At 45.6% G+C, this 27650-nt stretch overlaps 1 protein-coding gene across 2 annotated transcripts in view; it reads right to left on the bottom strand.

Moving 5' to 3' along the window:
* The window catches only part of LOC144763312 (uncharacterized), a 340332-nt gene that overhangs the window by 152383 nt on the left and 160299 nt on the right, over positions 1-27650 (bottom strand). For both annotated transcript variants that reach the window (XM_078648791.1, XM_078648792.1), the window contains exon 10: positions 17585-17674. In XM_078648791.1, coding sequence (XP_078504917.1) covers positions 17585-17674 — 90 coding nt within the window. The remainder of the gene's footprint in view (positions 1-17584; positions 17675-27650) is intronic.

Here is a 27650-nt window from a genome sequence, read left to right as displayed (position 1 = left end):
CAGACAAACATTTAAATCGTATCTTTTACTTACACAACTTGTGTAGTATATTAAGATAGCTTACTTATTAGGTATTCACTGGCCATTTGTGCTCTTTTAACCTGTAAAAAGAGAAAGACAAACATGCATACAATACTCATGAATATAGTATAAGGTATCGTGGGGGCACCAGAGTTAGCGTTAGTCTAATCTTCTGGGTCTCTTGTTTTAAGATTATGTCTGGTATCAGATGGTGGAAGGACTATTTTGGGTAGAGGACTAAGAGAGGTTAGAAAGCGACTTTCGGCAAAACTCTGATGGGGCCCGTAGATGTACTTGGACCCACAGTACAGAAAATATGGCTTATATATGGCTTTTACCAAGGATAAAGTATGCTTGGTCATTATGTATCTCGATATTTATACTAAGGCACCTAATGTTTTCACAGCTGGTGCTCGTCATTCTAGGTGCAAAAGTGGGCATGCTGTAATGGAGGTAACCCACTGGTTGATAGGAGTTGTATGGCTACTGTTGAGAGTGTGCATAGAAACACCTTAGTGCGGTCAAAATATCGTAAAGGCAGTTTTTCGGTATTTACACTGGGTAGTTGTAACACGGGCATGTACTTGTTGGTATTAGTAAATGTGCACACACACTGTCTTTTACAGACCTCGGGTTAAGGTCGTCTTTGATATAGTCCCAAACTCTATTGGATGTTAACTTTTAAAACCTGTTAAGGCACAGGGTGCTATTTCTTGTCAGGAAGAATTAACAAAGGAAATGGAAGAAACAAAAGAGTTCATAATGCAAAGTAAGCTACAGAAACTTGGAAAAGATCTGAAAAGTTTCAGCCAAGAAAAGATGCACCCCTATTCAAAAGAAGATTACAACACTACTGATCTGGGCTCAGATAATGAATCTTTGGGAAGAAATTCTTCCAACAACTCAGTAAGCAGTTCTGATGATTACACCCCTAACAGGGGCAGGAATACCAACCGATACCAACGACCAAGAAGGGGCAATAGATGGCAAAGACCATACTATCCAAACATGAATATGCCATACTACCAACCATACATGCCACAATATGGCGGCTGGATGGACCCCTACAACCATGGAATGCAACATATGCCTCAAATGGGAAACCCACAACTATCTGGACAACAAATCCAACAGCAACAACAACCGCCTTTTTTAGCCAGGGGCCAAAACCAACCCAGAGGAAGAAAAAAGTCTCTAGCATGGCAAGATCAACAGAGGAACATACTGACAAGGAGCATGTCATCAGCCCAACCGAACACGAGCAAGAACAGTCACTAGTAGTAAATCTAGCAAACATTGAACTCTCGGAAGACCAGATGAAAGTCCTTAATAGAGGACTAGGATTCGTACCAACACCCCCAATGGACAGCTTTAAACTCAAGAGTGAACTCGCAGAATTCTGCTGAGTACTTAAACTCAAAGCATTCTTTGCTGGCACCCCTACTCTCCCACAAGAAGGAGACACCAGATTAAAGAGAAAATCCACCTTTAATCCCCCAACAGGTAGTGTCCCACCTTAAATTCAAACTTTCGAACAAGCTTTACTAAAAGGTGTGGACGCCATGGAACAGAAGAAGAAGACTCCCTTCCAAAATCTAAGTAACAGGGAACGCCAAGCACTAAAGACCCTGGAGTCCAATGAGGACATTGTAATCAAACCTGCTGACAAGGGGGGAGGGATCGTCATCCTAAGCAAAGAAGGCTATAACCAACAATGCCTAACCCTCTTGTCAGACACCAAGTTCTACAAGAAAATTACCGAGGATCCAACCGAGATTCTTCTCAATACCATCTCAATGATGATTTATGAGGCGGAAACCAACATGTGGATAACGGGAAAAGAGGCGGACTACCTACTAGCAAAAGAACCTAAGACCCCCTACTTTTATTCACTACCAAAGATACACAAGAATAAATCTCCACCCCCTGGACGACCTATAGTCTCTGGCATAGGATCGCTGCTGGAACCCCTCTCAAAATTTGCTGATTAATATCTAAAACCCCTTGTCCAGAAGACGCCAACCTACCTAAAAGATACTAGAGACTTATTGATACAGATCTCTGAAAAATCATTTGACCAGAACACAATGCTCCTAGTGGGACTAGACGTAGAGTCACTGTACACTAGTCTCCCGCAAGACGATACTCTTCAGATGCTCGAAGATGTCCTCTTCAATGAGGATTGGAATTACCACACCCCAAGACATTTCGTCCTACAATGCTGCAAACTAGCTTTGAAAGAAAACTTTTTCGAATATGAAGGCGACCTATATCTACAAAACCATGGCACTTCCATGGGCAGTGCCTTTGCTCCTTCGGTGGCTGGACTATACGTGAGCCATTTTGAGGACCAACAAGTGCTCAACGAATCAAATCCGTACTCTTCCAGTATTTTATACTGGAAGAGATACATTGACGATATTCTCCTCATATGGGACATAAAACATGATCTGAAACTCTTCATCGACTGGCTAAATGGACGCGATCCATGGCTCAAATTTACCTACACGGCCAACAACTCAACAATTGACTTTTTAGATCTCACCATCTTTGTTGAAAATAACATCCTACAAACAAGAACTTACACAAAGCCCACTGCCAAAAACAGTTTACTGTCGTACAAGAGCTATCACCCAAAACCACTGAGAGACAATCTTCCTTATAGCCAGTTTTTAAGAATTAAAAGAAACTGTACAAAAAATGAGGATTATAAGATACAAGCACTGGAACTCAGCAAAAAACTGAAACTGAGAGACTATACACCTGCCACAATCCACAAATGTAGGAAACGTGCAAATAATCAACCCAGGGAATGTCTCTTGCAGATCCATCTAAAAGATCCTACACCTGATTTAGCCACGTGTGTTACTACCTTCTGTCCCTCCACATATGAGGTCCAAAAACTAGTGAATAAAAACTGGAATATCCTGAATACCGGAAAATTCGACTGGCCAAAACCCCGGTTCGCAAATAAAAGAACCAAAAATTTGCGAGATACTTTGGTACACACCCGTCCCAGAAACAAAAAACTGCCGGTTTTAACAAGAGACATAACGATGACACCCATAACAGGCCATTACCCCTGTGGTAACTGTATAGCCTGTAAATACACGACAACATCAAAACAGTTACAACTATCGGAAACTCTCCTATGGACCCAGAGGCAGCACACGAACTGCAATTCCACTCATGTTATATACATGGCGAGCTGTCCCTGCCAAAAGAAATATATAGGTATCCGAGAGGCCCGGAGCAACTGCCGCGATGGCCGAGGAACTAACGCCAGGGGTGGTGAGACCCAGACATTGGTTTGTCTCAGGTGGGGCGCTGTTGGTGAGGCCTGATTGCCTCGCCCTGACCGTGTTACAGGTCACTAGTGGTTCATTGGGGCTCGGGGTGTTGACATATGGGCAGCCTTGTCCTCTCACGTTGGGAGGCGGCCCCGAAGGGTAGTTCCCGTTAGTTTGGGGGGTGTAGTGGGATCCATTGGTATGGGTGGTTTTGGGCACTATGTTTTGGGCCCGAAGCTCCCCATGCCGCGACAGGTACTTCAAGGTTTCATGAGGTATAGGGGTGGGGGGAGGCGGAGTATTGGGTGTTGGGTGGTTTGTGGGGTTGTGTCAGTTGGGGGAGCTGGGAGGGCTGGGGGGGTGTTGGATGGGATGCACGTGATTTTGGCTACAGTGATTTGCATGCTACAGGGTGCCTGGGCCGGGTCCTGGGGCTTTCTGAGACTTTTTCGTCAGGACAATGGCTGATCCCGCACAATTGACACCTACTAGTGGATCTATGAGAATTTTAAGCTGGAATGTGAGGGGGATGTTGGACAAAATTAAGCGTGGGGCAGTGTTGCGCTGGGGCAAGAGAGACTCAGCTGATGTCATGCTATTGCAGGAGACACATATGTTGGGAACAAAGGTGCTAAGCTTACAGCGCTTTGGCTACACTCAAGTGTTTCATGCGGGATTTTCTAGAGGTTCGAGAGGGGTGGCCATCCTTATACACAGGAGACTGTCCTATACCCACGAGCGTCATTGGCTGGATCCCCAGGGTCGATATGTCTTTGTCAAAGGGGTGATAGGCGCGGAGCCGGTGGTGTTTGGCTGTGTGTATGCCCCTCCTCCTCTACAATGGTCCCTGGCTGAGCGCCTCTTTGCGTTGTGGGCTGAGATTCCGGACTCTTTGGCTGTGATAGGTGGTGACTGGAACGATGTGGTAGATGTGTGCCTGGATCGGCGAAGGCTGCAGGAAACTGCGGTGGCCACCTCCCCTACTCGCTTGAAGGCGATGGTTGATGGGCTGGGCTGGGTGGATGTCTGGAGGCATTTGCATGCCAGGTCGCGTGAGTACACATATGTCTCTGCTGTGCATGGCTCCTTCTCCCGACTAGACTGTGTGTTTGTGCCGGGGGCCTTTCTTGACAGAGTGAAGCAGGCCGTGATTCAGCCTCGTGGGCTGTCGGACCACTCCCCAGTCGTAGTACAGATCACGCTGCACAGGTCGCCCCAGCCGTTTCGGTGGCGGATGTCCTCGTGGCATCTCCAGCAACCAGACTATACTACTCACATGCGCGGAGCGATTGCCCACTACTGGCACGAGAACCTGACTGAGGAGATTGATGGGGTGATGGTCTGGGAGGCCATGAAGCCCACGTTGCGAGGCGTCGACATAGCTTGGTGTGCTGCAGCCCGTCGACGTCGTCGTGAGGCTATAGTGGCGGCGTCAGATAGAGTAGGGGTGTTGGAAGCTCGGTGTCGGACTGACGGTAATGGGGTAGCTCTCAGGCTGCTCCTGCAAGCGCAGCAATCTTACGCCTCAGTTTTACTTGACGAGGCGCGACTGGCCTGGCTGGCTACGAGGAGCAGGGTCTACCAATGGGGCGACAAATCTTGCACCATGCTCCATAGATTGTGCCAACAAACACTGCAGCCGGTTACTGTGCCGGGCCTCGTGGACGAAGACGGGTTGGCCATGACGGATCCGGCTGCCATTGCGGCGAGCTTCGCTCGCTATTATGCGATACAATATGCCCCTCGGGACAGTCTCCCGCCGGAGGCTATTGACAAGTTCATCGCTGACCTTCCCCCTCGCGCGATTACAGACGAAGCCAAGACCGCCCTTGATCTCCCCTTGACGGCGGAGGAACTAGGCGATGCATTGGGTCAACTCAACACTGGCAAGGCGCCCGGACCGAGCGGATTTCCCAGCGAATTTTATAAGAAATTCCACTTGCAGCTGGGGCCGCATTATAGGCGGGCACTAGAGGCAGCGCGGGAATGTGGTAGCCTGCCGATTGACTGGCGTCAGGCAGAAATTGTGGTTTTTCAGAAACCAGGCAGACCACCCGACAGACACGAGTCATATCGTCCCATATCCTTGATCAACTTTGAGGCCAAATTGTTGGCCAAGGCGTTGGCGAACCGCCTCCTCCCGTATATGGCGGATTTAGTCCACCCGGATCAAGCGGGCTTTATGCCCGGTAGGGCGACGCGTCACAATATCAGGCGCGCGCAGGTGGCCGTCGATGCGATGGGAGCGACGGGAGAACAAGCGGCGCTTCTACTAGCGGACATCGATAGGGCATTCGATTCAGTCAGTTGGACTTATCTCTTCGCTCTTTTGCCGCGACTCAACCTCGGTCCAATTTTTGTCTCGTATGTCCGGCTTCTATACACAGACATCACCGCCTCGGTGCGTGTTTCGGGGGCTGTGTCGGAGAAGTTCCCAGTTGCCAGGGGGACTCGCCAGGGGTGCCCCCTCTCCCCGTACCTTTTTGCCTTGGTCATGGAACCTTTGGCCGCGTGGGTGCGCATTGATGCACAACTTCGGGGCTTTGTGTGGGGAGCTGGACTCTCGGACAGGATTGCGTTATACGCAGACGATGTCCTCTTCTTTCTGACAGACCTTCACCGTTCTGGCCCGCGGATCCTAGACATAATGCGTATTTTTGGTGAAGTGTCGGGACTCTTCCTTAACCCGCGTAAATCGACTTTATGGGTGCTGGGCGGGAGATCGGAGGTGTTCCCCTGGGCCTCGGCCTTGCAAGTCGCGGTTGGTGGTCTAAAATACCTGGGAGTTTTCCTGTCTGAATCTGCCGCGGTTGCATGGGAGCGCAATGTGTTGCCGGTGTGGGACAGAGTTCAGTCGGACGTCAAGACCTGGTCTCGCATGCCCCTTAACATCTATGGCAGGTCGGCGATTTTTAAGATGGTCGCCCTCCCTAGACTCCTTTACCAGCTTCAGAACTTCCCATATAGGGTTGACCCACAATGGTTCCGTCGCGTGAATTCGGTACTGGGACGTTTCCTGTGGGCAGGGGGTGCCTCCAGAGTGGCACTGCGGACTTGTTTCCTGTCCACGTACTGTGGCGGTCTCGCTACATCAGACATACTATCCTACTACCAAGCCTCTCATCTGCTGGTTCTGAATGAGTGGTGGTACGGTGGGCGTGATGACCCGGCATACGCCCTGGAACGCTTTCTTATGGGGGATGCCACGCTCCACACGCTGTTATACTCGGCCAGCCGGCGGCGGAAGCTGCCGCAGGCTACTCAGGTGGTTTTCATGCTTTGGAGACAGGTGCTACGTCGTATGGGCTGGTGGGGTCGCCTAACAGCGGAAACGCCACTCTGGAACAATGGCCGGCTCCCTGCACTTGCCTCACTGTCGGGGTTTAGTGGATGGGACTCTATTGGGATCTCGACGCTAGGCCATGTCCTTACTGGGACTACTCTTAAAACCTTTCAAGCCCTTAGCGCCGAATTCGACATGCCCAAGACCCAATTTTTTAAATACTTACAACTGCGTCACGCTCTCGCGCCGAGTCTAGTGGGGTTAGACCAACTCCCAGAATTTAGCCCCGTTGAAGCCAAGCTCTTCATGGGGGATCTGGGGGATAAAAAAGTCTCCAAAATTTATCAAACCTTAATTACTCACTGCTCCTCTTCCCTCTTGTCGTTGAAGGCCTCCTGGGAAGTAGATGTTGGCCCCTTGGATGAGGATGATTGGAGGGAGGCACTGGAGTCCCCCCGTGGGGCAGCCATCGCTGTGAGACTCCGATTTATACAGTTCAAGTACCTGCATCGGGCCTATTACACCAGAGAGAGACTGTGGAAGGCTGGCCTCATTGCCACCCCTGTATGCCTGCGTTGTGGGACGGAGAGCGGTACGCTGCTGCATACTGTGTGGTCGTGTGTGGGTCTGACTCGATTCTGGAGTGGGGTTTGGTCTTGCTTGTCAGAGGTGCTGCACTGGGACCTTCCTCGCACGCCCAGACTAGGTCTTTTACATATCATGGATCAAGTAGGGGGTAACATCTATAAGCGTCACCTCCTTCTGTTGGGCCTGACGGTCGCCAAACGGGATTTGGCAAAGGCGTGGAAGAGTGACCGCGCCCCCCCACTCAGCGCATGGAGGGCGGGACTAGATTTTCTTATGGGACTGGAATTGCCTGTGTTTGAGGCCAGGGGCTGCCCCCGCAAACATTACAAGATCTGGAAGCAGTGGGCAGAATACAGAGACTTGCCATTGGATCCTCCCGTTGACCTGGATGATGGACTGCCTACCGGCAGTGACCTCGGGGCCTAGGTGGCTCCAGGACGCCTATTGTGCTTTACACTATATGCTGCAGCTGATGGTGATCACGTGCACTGGGTTAGGGTGGGATAAGGGGAGGGTAGTCGGGGTTTTTTTTTTTTTTTTTTTCTTTTCTTTTTGGGGTTGTTGGCTGGGGGCGGGACGGTGGGTGGGGGGTTAGTTGAATGTCTAGGCTGTTCATGCATTCTATTATGTGTTTTCCACTGGCAGTGTCCTCCTGGCTATGGAGTACTGTATGTATGATTTGCCTGAAACCCTTAATAAACACAGTTGTGAAAAAAGAAATATATAGGGATGACCTGCAGGAAAGTGAAGACACGAATAGGAGAACACAGAAGCAACATCAGGCTCAAAAAGACAACCACTAAATTATGTGCACACTTTGTCGAGGTAAGACATTCCTGTGAAGATATACGTTGGACAGTGCTAGAAATGCTTGTGGATAAAACTCGAAATGCAGAAAAAAGGCTCTATGAGAAGGAACAAAGATGGGTGAATCGCCTTAAAACCCATGTTTGGGGACTTAACGACAATGTGCCTTGGCACCAATTTGCTGTACATTGACTTTATTTGCTCAACAGTACGATGCTATAGACACTACTGTACACAAAGATGTCTCAGGTCACTAACTTTTTAACACTACTTCGTTTCAGTGAGTTAAGAAATGTAAACAGAATCTGTATTTAGCACAAGACCATATCAACAGGGTCACAATGTATTTGTATGAACAAAACAGTGCCATGCAACCGCAAAGAATAGAAGCTTGCACTGGCAACTCCACGAGTGCCTAAGACACGATTAACATTATACGACTCAATTAAGGAACACTCTACTCAAAAACAAGGGCGTATTTATATGGACAAGTTATTGGCAAATAAGCGCTATACATCGAACAAAGGGACTCCAATCTAATGCATGAGCACGAACAATGCTACGCACCATCACCTTTAAATCCCAACATTAATCAATAATTTTCTAGAACTAACTCATTCGTGTCGATACAAGAATAATATGATGAGCCTAAACCAGTAAACTTAGTGCTAGTCACAACCCCTACCCAGGGGTACGTCAACATGACAACTATTAAAGTTTTAGAAATCAGCAAAAAAATTGCACCCATGACCCCTTTAAATATGTGCCTCTGACGTCTGCTCCTAGTCCAGGGGCAGAGTCAGCACAAGTGGCAGGATCCTTGCACATGCGGGTAATGGCGGCGGACTGTTTGCTGTTCTCCTTTTCAAAATCTAGCGGTAAGGTTATTGGGTAAGCCTAACACCACACTGTGTCGCTTACCTCTAGCTCTGAGGCTACAAGGAAGCTTGAATCCCCTGACGAGGCCCGAAATGAACAGCTTTTAGGTAAGAGGGTGCCTGCGGTCTTTTAGCGAATACGCGCTTAATGATTAGAGTGACGAAAACTTTTTAAAATAACTTTTCAAGCCGCATTCATGTAATTGCAAACTTGACGCCACAGCTAATGGTGCAACGCGTAGCCCCTGTAAGCACGTCTTTCAACTTTCCAATAAGCGCAAGCATGACTTTCTATTAAGTGTTAGGACTACTCATTAAATAATTGCCGACTTTACCGAACTATGTAAGTTCGAACATTGAGTATGTTATACACATTTTTGCTGACAAGAAATAGCACCCTGTGCCTTAACAGGTTTTAAAAGTTAACATCCAATAGAGTTTGGGACTATATCAAAGACGACCTTAACCCGAGGTCTGTAAAAGACAGTGTACGTGCACATTTACTAATACCAACAAGTACATGCCCGTGTTACAACTACCCAGTGTAAATACCGAAAAACTGCCTTTACGATATTTTGACCGCACTAAGGTGTTTCTATGCGCACTCTCAACAGTAGCCATACAACTCCTATCAACCAGTGGGTTACCTCCATTACAGCATGCCCACTTTTGCACCTAGAATGACGAGCACCCGCTGTGAAAACATTAGGTGCCTTAGTATAAATATCGAGATACATAATGACCAAGCATACTTTATCCTTGGTAAAAGCCATATATAAGCCATATTTTCTGTACTGTGGATCCAAGTACATCTACGGGCCCCATCAGAGTTTTGCCGAAAGTCGCTTTCGAACCTCTCTCAGTCCTCTACTCAAAATAGTCCTTCCACCATCTGATACCAGACATAATCTTAAAACAAGAGACCCAGAAGATTAGACTAACGCTAACTCTGGTGCCCCCACGATACCTTATACTACATTTATGAGTATTGTATGCATGTTTGTCTTTCTCTTTTTACAGGTTAAAAGAGCACAAATGGCCAGTGAATACCTAATAAGTAAGCTATCTTAATATACTACACAAGTTGTGTAAGTAAAAGATACGATTTAAATGTTTGTCTGTCTGTTAGTCCTGACGAAAGCCCCATAGACTCCTTTGAGCCAAGGGGGGCTGAAACATGTCGACACAACTTCTAATGATATACTTATAGATCTAGTAACATTATCTATTATAAGTACCGCTTATGTTTTATTGATAATAGATTCACACCATTCATTAAATACCTAAGTTGTTGATCTATTTTTTAACTCACTTTCATTCACTTACCCTTACTCAGTGGGGGCATCTTACAAATCTCTGGACACTGCAAATCTAGACCAGAGGAGCCTCTGGATGAGGCGGGCACCAAGCACGATCTATAGTACCCAATGATAATTGCCACAACTACAATGTGGGGCACTGGGCCGTACGGATTTGCCACGGAATTCTATAAAAAGTACGCTGATACCCTAGCACCATATTTGGTGCGGTTATACGGGGCGGCTCATGAAGCTCAGAAGCTACCAGCCTCCATGAGAGAAGCACTGCTCGTGACGTTGCTGAAACCGGGTAAAGAAGCCGATAAATGCGACTCATATCGCCCTCTTTCTTTATTGAATGTGGACACTAAAATCATAGCCAGTCTATTGGCGGACCGGTTGAAGCCCCTTATGCCGTTGCTGGTCAGGCCAGACCAATCAGGTTTTATCCCCGACAGAGCGACTACACATAACACTCGTACATTGTTCGCACTGGCCCATTATTTAACACCGGAATCGAAGGCGGTTGCTGTGTTATTGGACGCAGCAAAAGCTTTCGACACAATTGGCTGGCCATTTATCCACGCAGTACTGGTGCGTATGGGATTCCCGCAGATCTTTCTGGGTTGGATAACTATGTTGTACTCCGACCTGACAGCACGCATCAGAGTAAACAAATATGTATCAGAGCCCATTCCAATATGCAGAGGCACTCGGCAGGGGTGCCCGCTCTCGCCGATGCTATTTGCGTTGGTGCTGGAGCCGCTGGCATGTAAGATCCGGCAGCATCACCACTATTCAGCGATACAAATGCCCTCAAGACCCATACATATCTCACTATACGCAGACGACATGGTGCTATATGTGAAGAATCCTGAGCAATACCTTAATCCACTCCTGAGAGAGTACATAAGATTTGGCCTACAATCCGGGTTGCAGATTAACTGGGATAAATCCCTAGTTCTGCCCTTAACGGACAGCACTCACCCGACAAATCTAGACTATCCTTTAAATTGGCAGGAAGAACCTACGAAATATCTGGGGGTATGGTTCCACAGAGACCCGGAATTGGTGGTAAGGACGAACTACGGGCGGACCATATCGTCACTGGAGGACAAGGTTAAGAGATGGAACAGACTTCCCCTTTCGTTGGCAGACAGGGCGGCCATTGTAAAAATGGTGCTCCTTCCGAAGTTCCTGTACTTGTTTAACAATATCCCAATCAAACCACCCGCTGCCGTATTCCGTAATATTAACGCACTGGTCCTTAACTTATTGTGGGCGGGGAAACAAGCGAGGATGCAATTGCGTACCATGACGCTGCCATATGCTAGGGGGGGCTTTAGGGTGCCAGACTTTTATTTATATTACTTATGCGCGCAAGCGCAATATGCGCACCACTGGTACCATGAGGTGCCCTTCTTGTCACATGTGGCCGTAGAGGCAGGTGACGCTGACCCTATCCCACTAGCCAGCATATTGACACATACCCGCGCTAAACGGCATGAACGAGACATAAATCCAGTTAATACCACGATTGAGGCGTGGCGACTGATAGGCAAGACGACACGCAATTTACCACTGTATGCCCCAGCACTTCCTCTGGCACATCACCCAGCTCTTTCGGTTACGCAGGAGAGGGTAGGCATGGACTTGTTCAAGCGAGCGGGCCTAGACACTCTTGGGGATCTCTACGATGGCGGGGTCTTTCTAGAGCTGGAAAAGCTACAATACATCACAAACCCGACGCCACTATTCACTTTCAATTACTATAGACTGCAAAGAGCACTCAGGGAACACTTTCCAACACACCCGGAGGAGCCTCCAACACTAGCACCTCTACAACTGCTACTCACTACACCGACTGCGTCACATCTGGTGTCCAAACTATATGCCGCTGTACAAGAGGCGGCGGGGGCGAATACTCACAAGGCTAGGGACAGATGGAGTGCAGGACTAGCAGAACCGCTCACTGATTTGGAATGGGATTCATCCTGTGCGCTCACTGGTATGTTAACCCCTAACGGGAACTTGAAAATAATACATTACAAGTATTTGCATCAGGTATACCACACACCTCAGAGATTACATGGATATGGTTTGCGAGATGATTCGCAATGTTGTAGATGTAAGCAAGAAGAAGCGGACTTCATGCATCTAGCGTGGCACTGCCGAAAAGTGGCGGGGTTTTGGGAAGGCGTAATGCAGATCCTGAACGAGATGCTGGGGACCACTATGTTGTGCGATGCGAAAATCTGCTTGTTGGGCATTATCCCGCATTTGAGAGCACTGAAACGTAAATTTTGTGCGATAGCACTTTTACTGGCTAAGAGAAGAGTGTCTATGTACTGGAATGGCAGAAGGGCACCTGAGGTGAAGCAATGGATAAATGATATGGTGTATTGTCGAGACACGCTTGCAACATACGAAGAAGAGCTGCCAGGTGGCTCTAGGCCCAAGGATTATTGGGGATACTTGCAAGTGTATTTACAGGCGCATGTTGGTTCTGGATCAGAGACGGAAGTGTAGAAGAATCTACGGATGGGACACTGACGACTCACTATGTAAAAGTTTAGTAGTGATGACACTGAGGAGGGAGAATGCTGTGACACAGAATGATGATTGCAGGATGTGAACTGAAGTTGGGGACTACGTTGCTAAGTTTAGTTTAAGTTAAGGTACAAGATGAGAAGCAAAAGCAATTTGAAAATGTAAGATTGTTGATTTATAAGTGTGCGAATTTAGCACTGCCAAACACAGGGAGACTATCGATCATTACGCCGCCGGTCCGCTGGATGTCGGCTGATGGGCTGTGTAACACTAATGCACTTAAGTTTGATTTTAAAGTACGGGTGGCCGGCCATTTATGGATGTAGGTGCCGGCACTGTGAATGTTTACCCTATAGTTTATGTTTGTATGCATCGTGCAGTGCATCGATCCTCTTACCTCAATAAACAAATAAAAAAAAAAAAGAAAAAACAAAAAAAAAAAAAAAAAAAAAAAAAACTACAATGTGGGGCAGATGAAAGACATATACCGCAAGACCGAAATACATTGAGTTTTTTAGGGTACTATATTTTTTTCATCCAAAGGTTTAGAATTGTAACTAGTGTCCATTTTCTGCACCTGATTACTTTCTGACATATATATGCAACATGACAAAGGACCTCGCACATATAGATGGAACCCTCCAACGTTCTGGAGATTTATCTGGCCTATGGATTAACCATGCTAAGTCACAGGCATTCTCCTTCCACAATGCCTTACTTAATGCTGATACAGTCCCCTTGGGGACAGAGGCAGTCCCAGTGGCCCAGCACACCTTCAAGTATCTTTGCATCCACATGTATTAGATACTACACTGATTTGCTAGATGGAAACCAACTGAGAGCCATAGCAGCACTGAGAGCCCAGGTGAAATTCTGGGTCATCCTCCCACTGTCAGTGTCTGGCTGCTTAGCCCTAGCTAAGATGGTGATGCTGTTGTGAATCACCCCATGATTATCCCACAGGTGATATTTAAAACACTAAATTCGTTGTTGATATACCTTATCTGGACCACGGGTCGACGCCGTATTATTCTCCAAAAACTACCTCCTGACGATAGGGGTATGGGAGAACCTGATGTTCGCGCATACTGTTTTGTGGCACAATTTCAGTGGCTTTCCCACTGGCTAGCGGGTTTACATCTCCTAGAAATTGGCTACACGTAGTGGGGAACTTCACACACTGCTGTTGCTGGGGAAGATTCGCCAGCTACACCCACTGAAGTTATTACTAAACAATGCCCTAATATACTGGTGCACTGTGCTTCGTCTGACCCACACTACAACTCCATATGCCCCTAACATCCCCTTGTGTGGTCTCCCCATACCCTCCGATATACTCTCCCTAGCAAAACAGATACACTGGGAGGAGCAGGGAATGTCTACAGGGGAAGATCTTTTTGAGGAGAGAACGCTGATTCCACACTGGGAATTCATACAGTCACATGCCCTGCCCAGGACCATTTTCCTTATGCACGCTTTTATACTGCAGTACCTGGATCAACACTAGACACGAACCAGAGAAGAACCACAGACACACACCCTAGTGAGAGCACTCTATGAAATGGACTTGATTAGGCATCTAGAGAGGTGGCTTTATAAAGCCCTACATTCCCACCAGCAGATATCATTGACCCCTCTAAGCAATAAATGGGAAACAGACTTGGATCGCCCACTCCTTGATAAGGAATGGCGATTCCTCTTGGAATACACAATCCATATCCCCTGCAACAAACAGTTCAAATGTATTACATTTTTGATTTTCCATAGGGCGGATTTAACCCCCTTGAAAGTTCACACACTGTTTCCATCTGCATCGTATTTGTGCTCCTAGTGTCACACAGAGTACGCAAACCTACTCAATATGATGTGGGAAGGTCACCCTCTGTCATCCTACTGGGGAAGCATATGTGATTTACTTAGGTTAGTGACAGAGCTTACATATTGGGATATGTTGGAGCACTGCATACTTGGGCTTTACCTGAGGTCAAAGGGTTTGCGTGCCATGGCACTTTTTGCAGACCTGGCATTACTTACTGTGTAGCGGAAAATAACACACCACTGGAAGAAGTCAGTTCCTTCATTGGTGTCCACATGGCGGGCTGAAGTGTGCAGATGGGGAGATGCAGAGAGTATAGGAGGTTACGTAAACAACCCATCTCTATGGTGTGGGATACACTGCTGGAACAGTTTTGGCTACAGGGAATGGGGGATGGATAACTGACTAACACGCTATCTGTAGCTTGGTGGATGAGCCTGGAGGCCTAGTTAGATCCCATTATCACTAATACTCCGCGGAAGACCCTACATATGTATTATATCCACTGCCAAGGGCATACCCCTCCCCCTTATGTCCCTTCAAGTTGTGTATTTTGGACATAGCAGTGCAGACTATTGCATGGTGCTACATTGGGGGCGGGGGGGGGGGGTGAATTTACATTGATATCGCATGTTGGAATAATGTGGAAAACGGATGTAAATTATCCAGTATATCGGTACCATAAATTGTAATAGCCTACTTGCAGACATTAATTGATCACTGTATTTTTGCATGTTTACAGTAAAACCACTAACAATTTGATACAACAAAATTTTAAAAAAAACATAGGAGGCTGCCAATCAGACAGACACCAGCCCTGGTTTCGCAGCAGTCCTTTCATTACTCTGCTGAGCAGTCCCTTCCCTGTTCATAAAGGTCTTGAAACTGGAACAAAATGCGGAAGTTTGAGTCCCATGTCAATACACAAATTCTAGTCAGGGCAATTGGATCACATGTTTTGGGTCAACTGTCTCAAACTGTAGAATCAGCCTGGGGTGGTTCTTCTTTCAAGTGTCCTCCTAAGGCTGCTCTACAGGCACTCCCTATGTACAGAGTGATACTTCTCACAACAGGTAGCTCTGGGGCTGATTTCAACCTAGAGCACTCCCAGGAGAGGCACAATTAGGTGTGAAGCTTCTGCTCCTGGCTATCAGTAGCCCGGATGAAGGAGAATCAGGGACAGACAAAAGGAGAGGCCTCGCCTAGAAATGTTTTTACTTCTCACAACAGAACCTGCTGTCCCACCCTTCACCCCACCATTCACCAAATGGTAGTTCCTAGGAAGAATCAGCAGCTCCTGCGAACCAGAGGCCTCATGGAAATGCTATAGGTAGACAAGTTTCAAACCCTCACAATTCAGTGTCTACATCTCCTCTCTTTAGATGCAGGAATACAGCCAATACACTTTCACTGTCTGGGAGCACAGTCCTTACCCCTCCATCGTGTGCTATACTAGGCATGGGATAGCCAAAACGGATTCCGCTGACCTGTGATACTCGGTTCACTCACACACAGAGTTCAGAAACACACACAAGGGATGCCAGCAGAAGGGTCTGGGCTTACACTGGACACACACATGATCGTGGAACTTTACACAAGTGGGCCAATAGGATTCAGCCTATTGATCTCTTCTTCAAACACAGTAAAGCTAGTACCATGATTTATACGCTGTAAACAGGACTGGGAAATTATCCCTCTGCTCATACTAAGGACACTTGGTGTACTTCTCTAGGTCACAGGACAGGTCCAGGACCTCACACATTCAGGGACAAGCCTAGGACTAGAGTTTCAAAAAGAAAGCGGTACTTACTCTGAAGGAGGTGTTGTTTGACTTTGTATGTGGTATCGGAGTGGTTCCTAAAAACACAGCTTTATGCAAGGTACTTTAAAAATACTCCTCATGCCTACTGAGAGCTAATGCAAAGGGGTTAGAATAGCTGAGAAGTAGCTGACACTTCAGTTGCCCCGAGCTCTGCCTATCATTGCATGTAGCGCTGCCTTGAGTTGAACTGGATGAAGTCTGGAAATATCTGCGAGAAGGGAGTTGCCATAGTCTAACCTCAAGAGAACAAGAGACTACATAACTGGCTTAAAAGTTTGAATCTAAAAGGTTTAATTCCACAAAGGAGTTAAAGTTGGAAATTGAGCTCACATTCGCCATTGCAACAATACATGCGTGTAGGTTAACATTTTTGTCTGGAGGAACCCAAGGGATTTCGAAGACACCACAACTAAAAGGCTACAGTTTAACACAAACTTTAGCCATACTTCATAGCAGTGCAATGGAACTTTAACTATCAGTGTGTCCCATTCCTAAATGATTATTTAAGTGATTTAATCATTCCGGACTTTGCTTTATATACCCACTTTAGTAATTGCCCTAATAATTATTGTTCCATTGCACTTGTCAACCTGTGACTAAAATAACTTGTATGTCCTTGGCATTTTAGATAGAAACATTACTTTTGTAATTTATAAGCAATGAAAAAACGTCTTTAAATTTGGTAAAGGATTCAATTGTATCTGCCCCAAAAAATACTATTGGGGATGCACCCAATACTATGAATGGGATTGGAACTCCTAAATATTTATAGTCATTTAAGTTAGAGTCAAGTATATATCACTTTGGTTCAATGTTACCACCTCATTTCAAGTTGGGTGCAAAGTCGTTTTTTTGGTATCTGGTTTTCAAAATTGTGCCCTTTTAAAAATGAGTATAAATCGTGGCCACTCCTAGTTTCTGTGCAGGCAATTTCAACTAGCTGCCATCTGGAGGAATTTAGTTATGGAAAACTATGTGGTAAGAGTAAATACATTGCAAAATCTGGAACTAAAACCATTTTGCAAGTTATTGGTATCCATTGTTTATCACAAAAGTTGTATTCGGGTTCAAAAGCATGCTCAATATCGTGTGTACTGTCGGTATCTATACCATTTTCTGCACTCGATCTAAATCAAAAACAAGAGTACAGCTAAAGATAAAAAGTACAGTAAGGATGAAATTTAAAAACATGATGCCTGTGGTTCAAAAGGACAACTCCTTATCCACTTACCAGTGGGCTTACTGATGCTTTCTTTCCTCTGAGGTTCAGGAGAGTCCACACAATATACCTCTTCGTCATCACTAACGTGGACTGATACACCTTTGTGGATAAAAGCACAAGCTGTCATTATATGAGTCATTTATAGTATACAACATGCAAGGTTTGAGGAAAGACTGTGAAAGAAAGATGTTATTCCCTGTACAAGAAGATGACAGATAATCAGAGAATAAATAATACTTTACTTGTCTAACAATAATTTGTGAAAAACAAAATACCTGAAAGGTATTTAATTAAACATTAGACCTCAATTAACGCTTGATTCACAGAGGTTTTTGTACATCTAACTTATACTTTTGTGTGAAGAGGTAAAAAGTAATTGTAAATTCCAATCTTGACCCACAGGATCGGAACTAGTGGGATACTCGTAACTCTGCTTTTCAAATTTGACAGCTAAGTGAAAATTCTACAGTCACACATTTAAAGTTAGGGAAAAGGTCTGTGAGTGTTCCTGGGTACTTTAACAGGATGTAAATCACACACACATAGTCATATTTAATATCTATTCACATTCTCTTTGCTTGTAGTTTACCACCCTAGAAATGCACACAAATGTACCCTAGGAAGGAGTAAAGTAAATTCCAGATACAGAAGGGAACACTCCTATATTTAAAGGAAATGTTGTAGAATGACTTTCTCCATATGGAAAAATATTACCTTCAAAGGGAATAGAAATTTAAATGTGCTCATGCAGACTGATGTCAGAGTTCGACATGCTAACATGTACACATTTGGGGAAATTCTGCATACTTAAATGTTACATGTAAATAATCTTGAAATGTACAACTTGGTTAGACTATCAGAAGTACTTTCTTCGCAATCCCATGAATGCTTGAAATTTGCTCCAAGCGCAAAGCAAAGCTACGTGAACACATCTACAACTTTTTCCGCCTGCCCCTGGTGATTTAGGCTTTGCCTGGCCTTATCAAAGCATGTAAAAAAAAATCTAATGACTACAGAAAAGTATATTGAAAGAGATTTGTACGGTGTCTATAATGCATCTATGGAAGATTCTGTGGATTTCAATGTATACAAATCTTAGGTTGTTTACTCATATTTTAATGCTGCAAAATGTGAAAAGAATATTTTCTTTTATTAAAAATATTTATTGTGGGGGAACGGGCAGATGGCACGCAAGATAACCACATTCACTAAAGCTTCCAGTCGGCTCCGGCAGTCAGATGGAGAAATTCCTCCTTTTGTCAATGTTTTTTTACTAACTCAAATTGGATTCTTCCGTTGGAAGGTGGGTGCAACATTTATAGAGTAGCTTCGAGCTTTCGCCGTCATTTCTGAGGCTTTTTTTTTTGCAAAGAGCCTCTAGCGTCGAAGCAATTTTTCAGTGACCACAATTTTGTCTAAATTCCATTTGCCTCTTATGAAGCAGTTTTCCAGGCTCCAGGAGTAATATCTTTGGCAGCGGTGAGAGAGACTTCTTCCATTATCATTTCCTTCAGAGATGAAGGAGTATATATTCATAGATGTCCAGGGAGTACTTTTGTTGTCTACAGCTTTAGCACCCCTCCTTGGAGGAGGGGATTGGGCTCTGTGGGGACACGTAGGCGCTGCTCAAGATCACTGGATGTCCGCTTACACTTCAGGCATGTGGGAGCCGGGATGGTTCACATGGAGGTTCGACATAGCAGCAGTTGATGTCCTGCATGATGCCCACTCACTCATAAAGAGGTAATTTTCACACTGTCTACAAACTTTACCAATGTTTTCTTTTTTCCTCTAAAACATAATTTGTTTTTTAAGTAGAGCTCTCATTTGTCCATGCTTTAATGGCTAGCTCAACTGGGTGTTTCATTCTAATGACAAGATCACTAGGATTTGTCTTATTTCCATTTCTGGATGGCGAAATACAATCAGATGGACTACATGTGGCTTCCTATTTTGGATTTAATTGAATAAACTTACCGTTCTCATCCTGTTCTTATTGGCTTTTGATGAGATTCCTGGTCCTACATATTTTTTCCTCATCTTTTTCATAACTGTCAATTTTTGCACTCATTCAACTACTGATGAAGTCATTCTATTGTTTGTAGTGATAATGTTTCACAACCTGTCCTCTACAGCCAAGCCTGTTTCAGGAAATCTCATCATCAAAAAGAACTTGTACTAGAATAATGTGTAGCCAACATGGAGGGGGAATGTGACTAGAATTGGTCTTCTCCTGCCTGTGCATCAGGAGCTATCTAAAAAAACTCTGGACCGGTCAAGCGGGTAAAAAAAAAGACTTAGAATCTCTCTCTAAGTCACCTTCCCCCTTCACTTTAGAGGATATTATGACGGACATTATGGCCTTAAAGCCCTAGTCATTAAGACTAGTGGTTCGCTGCAGCGTATTGAAGAAAAATGGTCTTATCATGTCATACACATTTCTACAATTGAACAGCAGGTCAGGGATGTTAAAGTTTCCAACCCAAATTTTCTCACTTGGTAAAAGAAATTCCACAACTTAAAAAAAACACAGAAGATTTGGGAAAAAGAAGACAGAGGAATAACCTCAGGCTCTATAGCATACCCGAAATCCCAGAAGTATCTAATATGATTGCTCTCCTGCAAATGGCCATTCCCTCAATTGTTCATCTGCATGAGGAAGGATGTATTAGCATTCAAAGGGCACATTGTATAGCCCCCATCCCAACACTTTCCTCACATTCATGACCTAGGGGGATCATCATTCTTTGTCTACAGTTTACAGACTTGATGCCAATTTTGACAGCAGCCAAACAACTTGGTACCTTACATTGGTCAGGAAGCAAAGCCTTCTTTACGCAAACTGTCTCCAATGCCACTGCAGCTAGAAGGAAACCTTTCCTTGCATTCTCAGATGAAGCTCATGAACATTAGATAGGGGTTCGTTCATCCCTATTTTTTCAAAATTACTTATAAAGACCAACCATATACTTTAAGGACCCAGATTGTTTGCAAGATTTACTTCATCAACAAAGTCAAGAAGATATGGAGACTATCACAAATGCTAAAAAACTATTATATTCTATCTTCCTCTGTCTCCATATTGTTTAATTAACCAACTGCCTTATTCCCTTAGGTTGCATTCTCTGGGCTTTCATTATTGACCCTTGTGTTCTTTTCCCATTCTGTTTTAGCATTGGACCGCATGGGGTATCCGCACACCTGTCTTTTTTATTCCTGCTTCAGTCTTGCCTATTATCGCCAATTTTCTTTGTCAATATTGAAAATTCATAGTTCAATTCTCTTTATTGTCATATTCCTGTCTAAGATGATCCAATGTTGCTTCTTTATTTCTGCTCTTCCCCCACGTTTTATTGCCTCTCTTTTATTACATTCTTATAATAGCTGTGTCTTTGTTCATATCTGTTCTGAGCTAGTTTTGGCATATCTTCATTAGGTGTCCTGTGCCCCCTTTATCCTACGGCATGCTCTTTGCTGTCAATTCTATTTCAGTCTTAATTAAGGATAATTTTCCTATATTGCCTCTTCTAGCACTTATTACCTTTTTGTGTCTTTTACCCCATCACTTCATCTCTCCTTTGCTCTTCTCTCTTATCTCTTTGTTATTTGTTTCTTTTTTTCTACTCCCCTGCTCTAATGTCTACTCTGTATACCTTCACGTACGTGGTTATGATTTTGTCACGTCTGTTCCAAGAGTGAATCTTACAATTATAAGGGCTTAAAAAACCTGATTAAATATCAACAGGTCTTGTCACATCTAACCTGAAATGGCAAGTGGCCCTGCATCAAATAACCCATCTTACTGCAAAATAAATGGGTATGTTAAAAAAATATTGGGTGTACGAACTGTTATTTTCTCAATCTATTCTTCACAACAATAAGGTGATTAGAATCTGTTATAAACACCTCAATATTTATATCTCAGGAATGTGACACTGATGGCCGTTGATAATTAGTACAGGTCAAGATTGACAACATCCCTTTTACGCTTCTAAATGTATATAGCCCCACAAACCCAGATCCTCAATTTTGGAAATTGATTCCCAAAAAGATCACACAACATTACTCTGAGAATTTATATTAGATGGAGATTGCAATCATGTTTTGGACACCTTTCTAGACCATTCCCCTTCTACTAAGTTTTTTTCCTCACTAGGATCATAAGGCCTTTGAACGCAATATATCTCAACACTACCTGTTGATTCCTGGAGCTTTTTCAATCTAGATCTTAAGGAATATTGCTTTGACTCTTATCATTCTAAATCTGTAATAACAGAGAGGGATCCCACTTTCCAGAGGGACAGGGCATCATAAATAGACCATCCAGTTAAGTAAAAAGCTCCCTTTAGGTATATTTCATTAAGGTTCACATCCAATTCATACTTTACTCATCATTTCATGAATTTCCTAGGGAACATCAAGATAGGACCCCACAATCATACTAAAACGAAATACTTGATTTATAGAAGAAAAAATGGCCGATCACGATGCCGTAGCAAACGGCTCCAAGTTTCGGTCTGAGCCTTTCCTACGGCATCGTAATCAGCAGTCGGATTAATTTCCGACTGACCCATTTGGATTTCAGAATGGTTTCCGATGGGCTCGGAGAGCTTGTCTGCCATTCGGAAAGCCTCCAGTAATCCCAAGGTCGGCTCTTTCCACTGGAGGGATTACAATGTTGTATTCAGACAGCCTTTCTGACACAGAAAGGCTGTCGTAAGTCGACTTTGGGGGCCCCAGCAGGGCCCCCATGGGTGCATGGCCTCCGGTCTAAGGCCCCAGTTGATCCCTGCACCCAGTGGCAGGCACCTTGGCAGGCATTCCAGTAGGAATGCATGCTCCCATTGTAAAGGATAGGAGTGCAACCGAACATTGTTCAGTCGCATCCTACTTTCTGGGTTTGATCCGCCGACAGGAGGTAGGTCCCATTACCGAATCTGTGTCGGACGGACTCTGGTTCGTCCGACATTGAAGTCGGGCCCAAAGTGGCGGTACTGGGCAAAAGAATGAGATTACAATCATATTAAAACATTAACCTCATCACTGTGGCGCGAATTCCGCGAATTACGCCGCAGTGCTGAACATTCCAATCGCGGGCGTGGTCACACCTCCACCGTGACTCATGACGGCCGGGAGCCGTCATGAGCATGGAAGAGGCTAAGAGGAACACTGATGTTCGAACAATACCGTCACATACTGCTTAGTTTATTGAAAATGTAGGAGAAAAGTATTTAATCCTAGAGAAGGTGGCTCTAAATATTGGGATTCCACCAAAACGCCTCGATGCACACTTTAACACTGAATCTAAAAGGTATTGACTGATACAGTTGATATCAATGAATTAAGGATACTCTTCACTATAGACAATGACCAAGTAGATCAGTGGCTTTAAGGCAAAAGTTATTGTCTATTGTATTCTTCTTTTTCCTTTTTGTGTCTGTGTAGCTATAGAACTACTCGTTTCCTTTTCCAGTTGTGAACTTGAATAGGAATGTGATGTCCTACTGTTTCTGTCTTTGTTTATAAATTTATAGAATTAATTGTTTTTTTAACTGTATGCAAATAGTATTTTTATATTATTACAACCTGTTTTTTAAAAATATTTTAATAGGATTGTAATCTCATTCTTTTGCCCAGTACAGACACTATGTCTTCTATAAATAAGGTATTTCGTTTTTATATAATTGCCGGGTCCTACCTTGATGTTCCCAAGGAAATACATGAACTGATGAGTGAGACTGCAAGTAAAGTATGAATTAGACCGTGAGTAAAGTATGAATTGGACGTGAAACTTAATGAAATATACCTAGAGGGAGCTTTTTACTTGACTGGATATCATTTATCATTCTAAAACCAGGATTGATTATGTTTTCTTAAGTAAGAATTTGCTTCAACACTTGACCAATTCAGAGATTGGGACAAATTTGACATCAGACCATGCTCCAGTTTTGACAGATCTTGAAATTCTCAGTGATCACAATGGTAAATCGCGGTGGAGGTTTAATAATTCATTACTCTCAGATAAATGTTTCTTACATCATAGGAATCTTTTGTATCTGAATTATTCTAACAGAATGATACGGGAGGCACTCACTTTAATTTTGTATGGGAGGTTTTAAAGCTGTCTCTAGGAGTTTTATAAAAAAAACTAGGGGCCCGATTCACAAAGGTAAACTGAGATGAAGTCTAACGTTACTACTTTCAGTTTTAACAAAGGGCGTTTACGAGTAGTTAAGTTAGACTTTTGTCTGTTAAACTTTAGTTTTGGTCTTAAGTTTAACTGAGACCAAAAGTCTAACTTTACTACTCGTAAATGCCCTTTGTGAATACGAAAAGTCATAAAGTTAGACTTTCATCTCAGTTTACCTTTGTGAATCGGGCCCACTGTCTCCTCCAGAAGGAAACTTAAGGAAAAAAATCCACAGCTATTTTATCTAATTTCAAGCACCTCAAGTATTCTGACTTTACATCTAAAAATAGTAATGCGAATCTCGAAGCGCTGATTGCGGGTAAGATACAATTTAATAAATTATCTATTGAAAACGTTTGTGGCACGCTCCTTAAAGTTTATGCTCAATTCTATGACAGAAGAAACAGAGCGGGTGCTCTGCTGACCAACTGCTTAAAATGTATAAAAGGAAAAAAACAACTATTAAACCAATTACCAATACCTCAGGAATCCAACTGCTCCGTAACTCTGATATAGCAGCTTGCTTTTCAGAATATTATCAACAATAATACACTCCTGAAACCAGACCTCTGATGACTTACTCGGAATCCCATTACTACGGATACTTCTTTGCTTGAATCTGCCTTCACAATAGATGTACCACAAGCGGCAGTCAAATGTTTGCCAAAAGGTAAGGCGCATGGTACCGATGGCTTCACTATCAAATTTTATCTCCAATTCTCCAATTCTTTCATTTACTCTTTCCTAAGCTAATAAAGCTTACCAATTATTTATGTTCTCTAAACTCCTCCCTTGGTTCTCTCTCAGGGGCGATATGCTTTATTCCGAAAAAAGACTGCGCACAAACCTATGTAAAAATGACTGTCCTTTCTCTTTATTTAACACCGATTGCAAGATTTTTGCTAAGGTCATTGCTCTCCGACTATTTGATCTTATTCCTGATCTCATTGCCCTCGAACAGACCCAGACTGTTAGTGGAGAAGCGTGGCTCAATGGTTAGAGCGGCAGACCCTGATGCAGAGGTCTGGCTCGGGACCAGGGTTTAATTCCAGCCTCGGCGGCTCTTGGACTCAATTTCCCCGGACCTGATAATTCTCGCCTCGGTGCCTAGTCTAATCATGGGTCCCACTCTGTGACTCTGGGCAATAGCTTGCTTAATCTCCACAACGGCCCCAGCGGCGCTTGGATGCCTGGCTTCACCTTGGGGGTGCCCAGGAGTGGACATTTCACAGGAAAGCCAGGATGGGTTCCACAGCGGTATGAATACAGCGCTACGAGGCCTCCCGGTAGAAGTGCGCTATATAAATACTATACATTTACATTTACTGTTAGACACAGGAACACTGCAGATAACTTGTGTACCTTTTATAATATTATCAGTAAAGTAAATAAGCTCACTTCCACTCTTGTCATGCTAACCCTTGATGTTGAGAAAGCTTTTGATACAGTCAACTGCCAGTTTCTCATGAAGGCTCTGGAATGGCATGGTTTCGGTCCCCAAATTGCATTAGAACCCTTTTTACAGCAACTGAAACCTCAGACACTCTTTCAGAATTTTTAGCTTATTAAAGACATACATATAATATACTGCATATGCCAACAACATTCTTCTGATGCGTTACAATTGTATTCTGAACTGTCAGAATATAAGCTCAATTTGGATAAATCTGAAGTTTTGCCCTTCAATGAATACGGTATAAAAGACCCCTGTTTCGGGCAGGCCTATCTTGGAATCCTATTAAGATTAAGGGGTCCATTAGGATGACGGGCAGACATCCCATCGGGGGAAGGGACCGCCCGCCGTAAGGGCGGGGGCCCGTGGGGGGTATTATGATGCGCACGCCACAGTGGCGGGCGCATCATGCATGTTTAACATTGTGGCGGGTGTTGCTCTCAGCACCGCCCGCCAAATTGCTAAAAATGCTTTTGATGCATTTGCATACACAAAGCGGCAGGCACCGCATGGTGCCTGCCACATTGTGCATGCAAATGCAGGGGGGTACCATAGTTACCGCCATGTGCACCCCTCAGCCCCCCTTCCGCCGGTTGCAAATGCGACCTGCGGAAAAGCGGCGGACGGTCTTTCCTTCCGCCGCGGACCCCCCAGCCATCCTAATGTGGCGGGGGGTCATTTCAGTGAGGATGGCAGGCGGATTGGCCCCGCCGGGCCGGCGGTGGCTATCGCCAGCCCGGCGGGGGCAATCGGCCCGCCATCCTAATGGCGCCCTAAGTGTTTAGGGATTTTTTATACCAATAATACTAGAGACACATTAAAAAGCAATATAGGGGGGCGTGTCCAAGATGGCGTCGGAGTAGGACGTTCCTCTAGGTCCCTCCGGCGCCACGAAACTTAAAGCATTGCCTAGCACCCTCTAGGGGCTTGTACTCACCGGCGGGACGACTGGGGGGAGCTCCGCGCTGCTGCGTGGGTTCGACTGGTGCCCTTCCGGTGTCTCCCGGTGCCCGGAGCGTGGAGATAGTGTTTGCGGCCTGCTTGCCGAGCATTCAGCGCGGCTGCGCCGGAGCGTGGAGTGTGGCGGAGGAGCCGCGGTTCTGTCCTTGCCGCCTACGATCTCCGGCTCACAGCCTGGCGGTGAGGTTGCGCCCCGAGCACCCGGTGACTGTGGTGCGGTGTGGGTCCCGTGACGTCCACGGCTGCGGTGCCCTGCTCGCGGCTTAGCCTGCGGCCAGAGGCGAGAGGGCCGGCAGAAGGAGCAACTTGAGGCCGGGGATGTGAGGCCTGGGTAGCACGGAGGTTGCCGAGTCGGGCGCCGCTGGGACCCCCCGCGGAGGCTAGCCACTCACACTTGGCTGCAACGGGTGAGCGGGGCCTGTGGCTGGGGCACCCCCCTGGAGCGCTGCCGCCTCGCTTTGCCGCCTGAGACCTGTGCCCTGCCTGGGGCGGGCCTCCGTGAGCGTCGTAGCTTACGTGCTGCCTAGAGTGCCTGACCCCGGTATTGTCGCTGATTACTGGCCCTGTGATATGGGGATGATTATGCACTAGGACTCTCTGCCCCCTGCACGCGCCCTTGAGAGAGTGGACTGAGTTTGCCGCCTGGGGAGGCCTGCCCTATTCAGAATTCGGGGCCTACAGAGTGCGACGACAACTGCGGAGCTCCGGAGAGGCTTCTGGTGGACCCCCTCTGACGGCAGGGACAATAACTATAACACTCCTTCTGGTGGGGTGGGTCGGATGAAGTCGGAGCGATGACCACCAAGTCCCGTAAGGAGAAGCCGTGCAAGGACGCCCCGCCGAGAGAGTCTCAGCAGACGGCATCGCCGGGTCCCAGCACCTCACCCAAGCTGAGAGACGATGAAGCACCCGCCACTAAGGCTTTCATGTTGGAGCTATTCTCTGCCATTAAGGAGGACATTTCAGAGCTCCGCTCCCAACTAGCTTCGGACCTCCGTGAGGTGAGGAGGGATGTGGACGGCATTGGAGAGCGAGTGGACACGCTGGAAGACCATGATCTGGGTATGGCAGAAGAGGTGCACCAACTCCAGCAGGATGTGATCCGCCTCACGGAGCAGAATTTAGACCTCCAGGCCCACGCGGAGGACTTGGAAAAACAGGTCCAGCCGGAATAACATCCGCATCCGAGCGGTGCCCTGGGACGGGGAAGCTGGAGACCTGCGGGGCTACGCGGAGGCCCTTTTCCTGCAGATCTTAGGAGAGGAAGATCTTCACGAAATCCGTATGGACAGAGTTCATAGAGTCGGTCTGCCGAGGGGCGGGGGGGGCTCCCCCGCCTGATATTCTGGTTTGCGTCCACGAGTTCCAACTGAAGGAACGCATTCTTCGGAAAGCACGAGGGATTCCATCATTGAACTTTCGGGATCACCGTCCTCAGCTGTTCCAAGACCTGGCGGCCTCGACGCTTCAGA

The sequence above is a fragment of the Lissotriton helveticus genome, chromosome 6, assembly GCF_964261635.1.
Source record: "Lissotriton helveticus chromosome 6, aLisHel1.1, whole genome shotgun sequence".
Lineage (NCBI taxonomy): Eukaryota > Metazoa > Chordata > Amphibia > Caudata > Salamandridae > Lissotriton > Lissotriton helveticus.
Note: the sequence above shows the minus strand (reverse complement) of the source record. Positions and strands in the feature narration are given on the sequence as shown.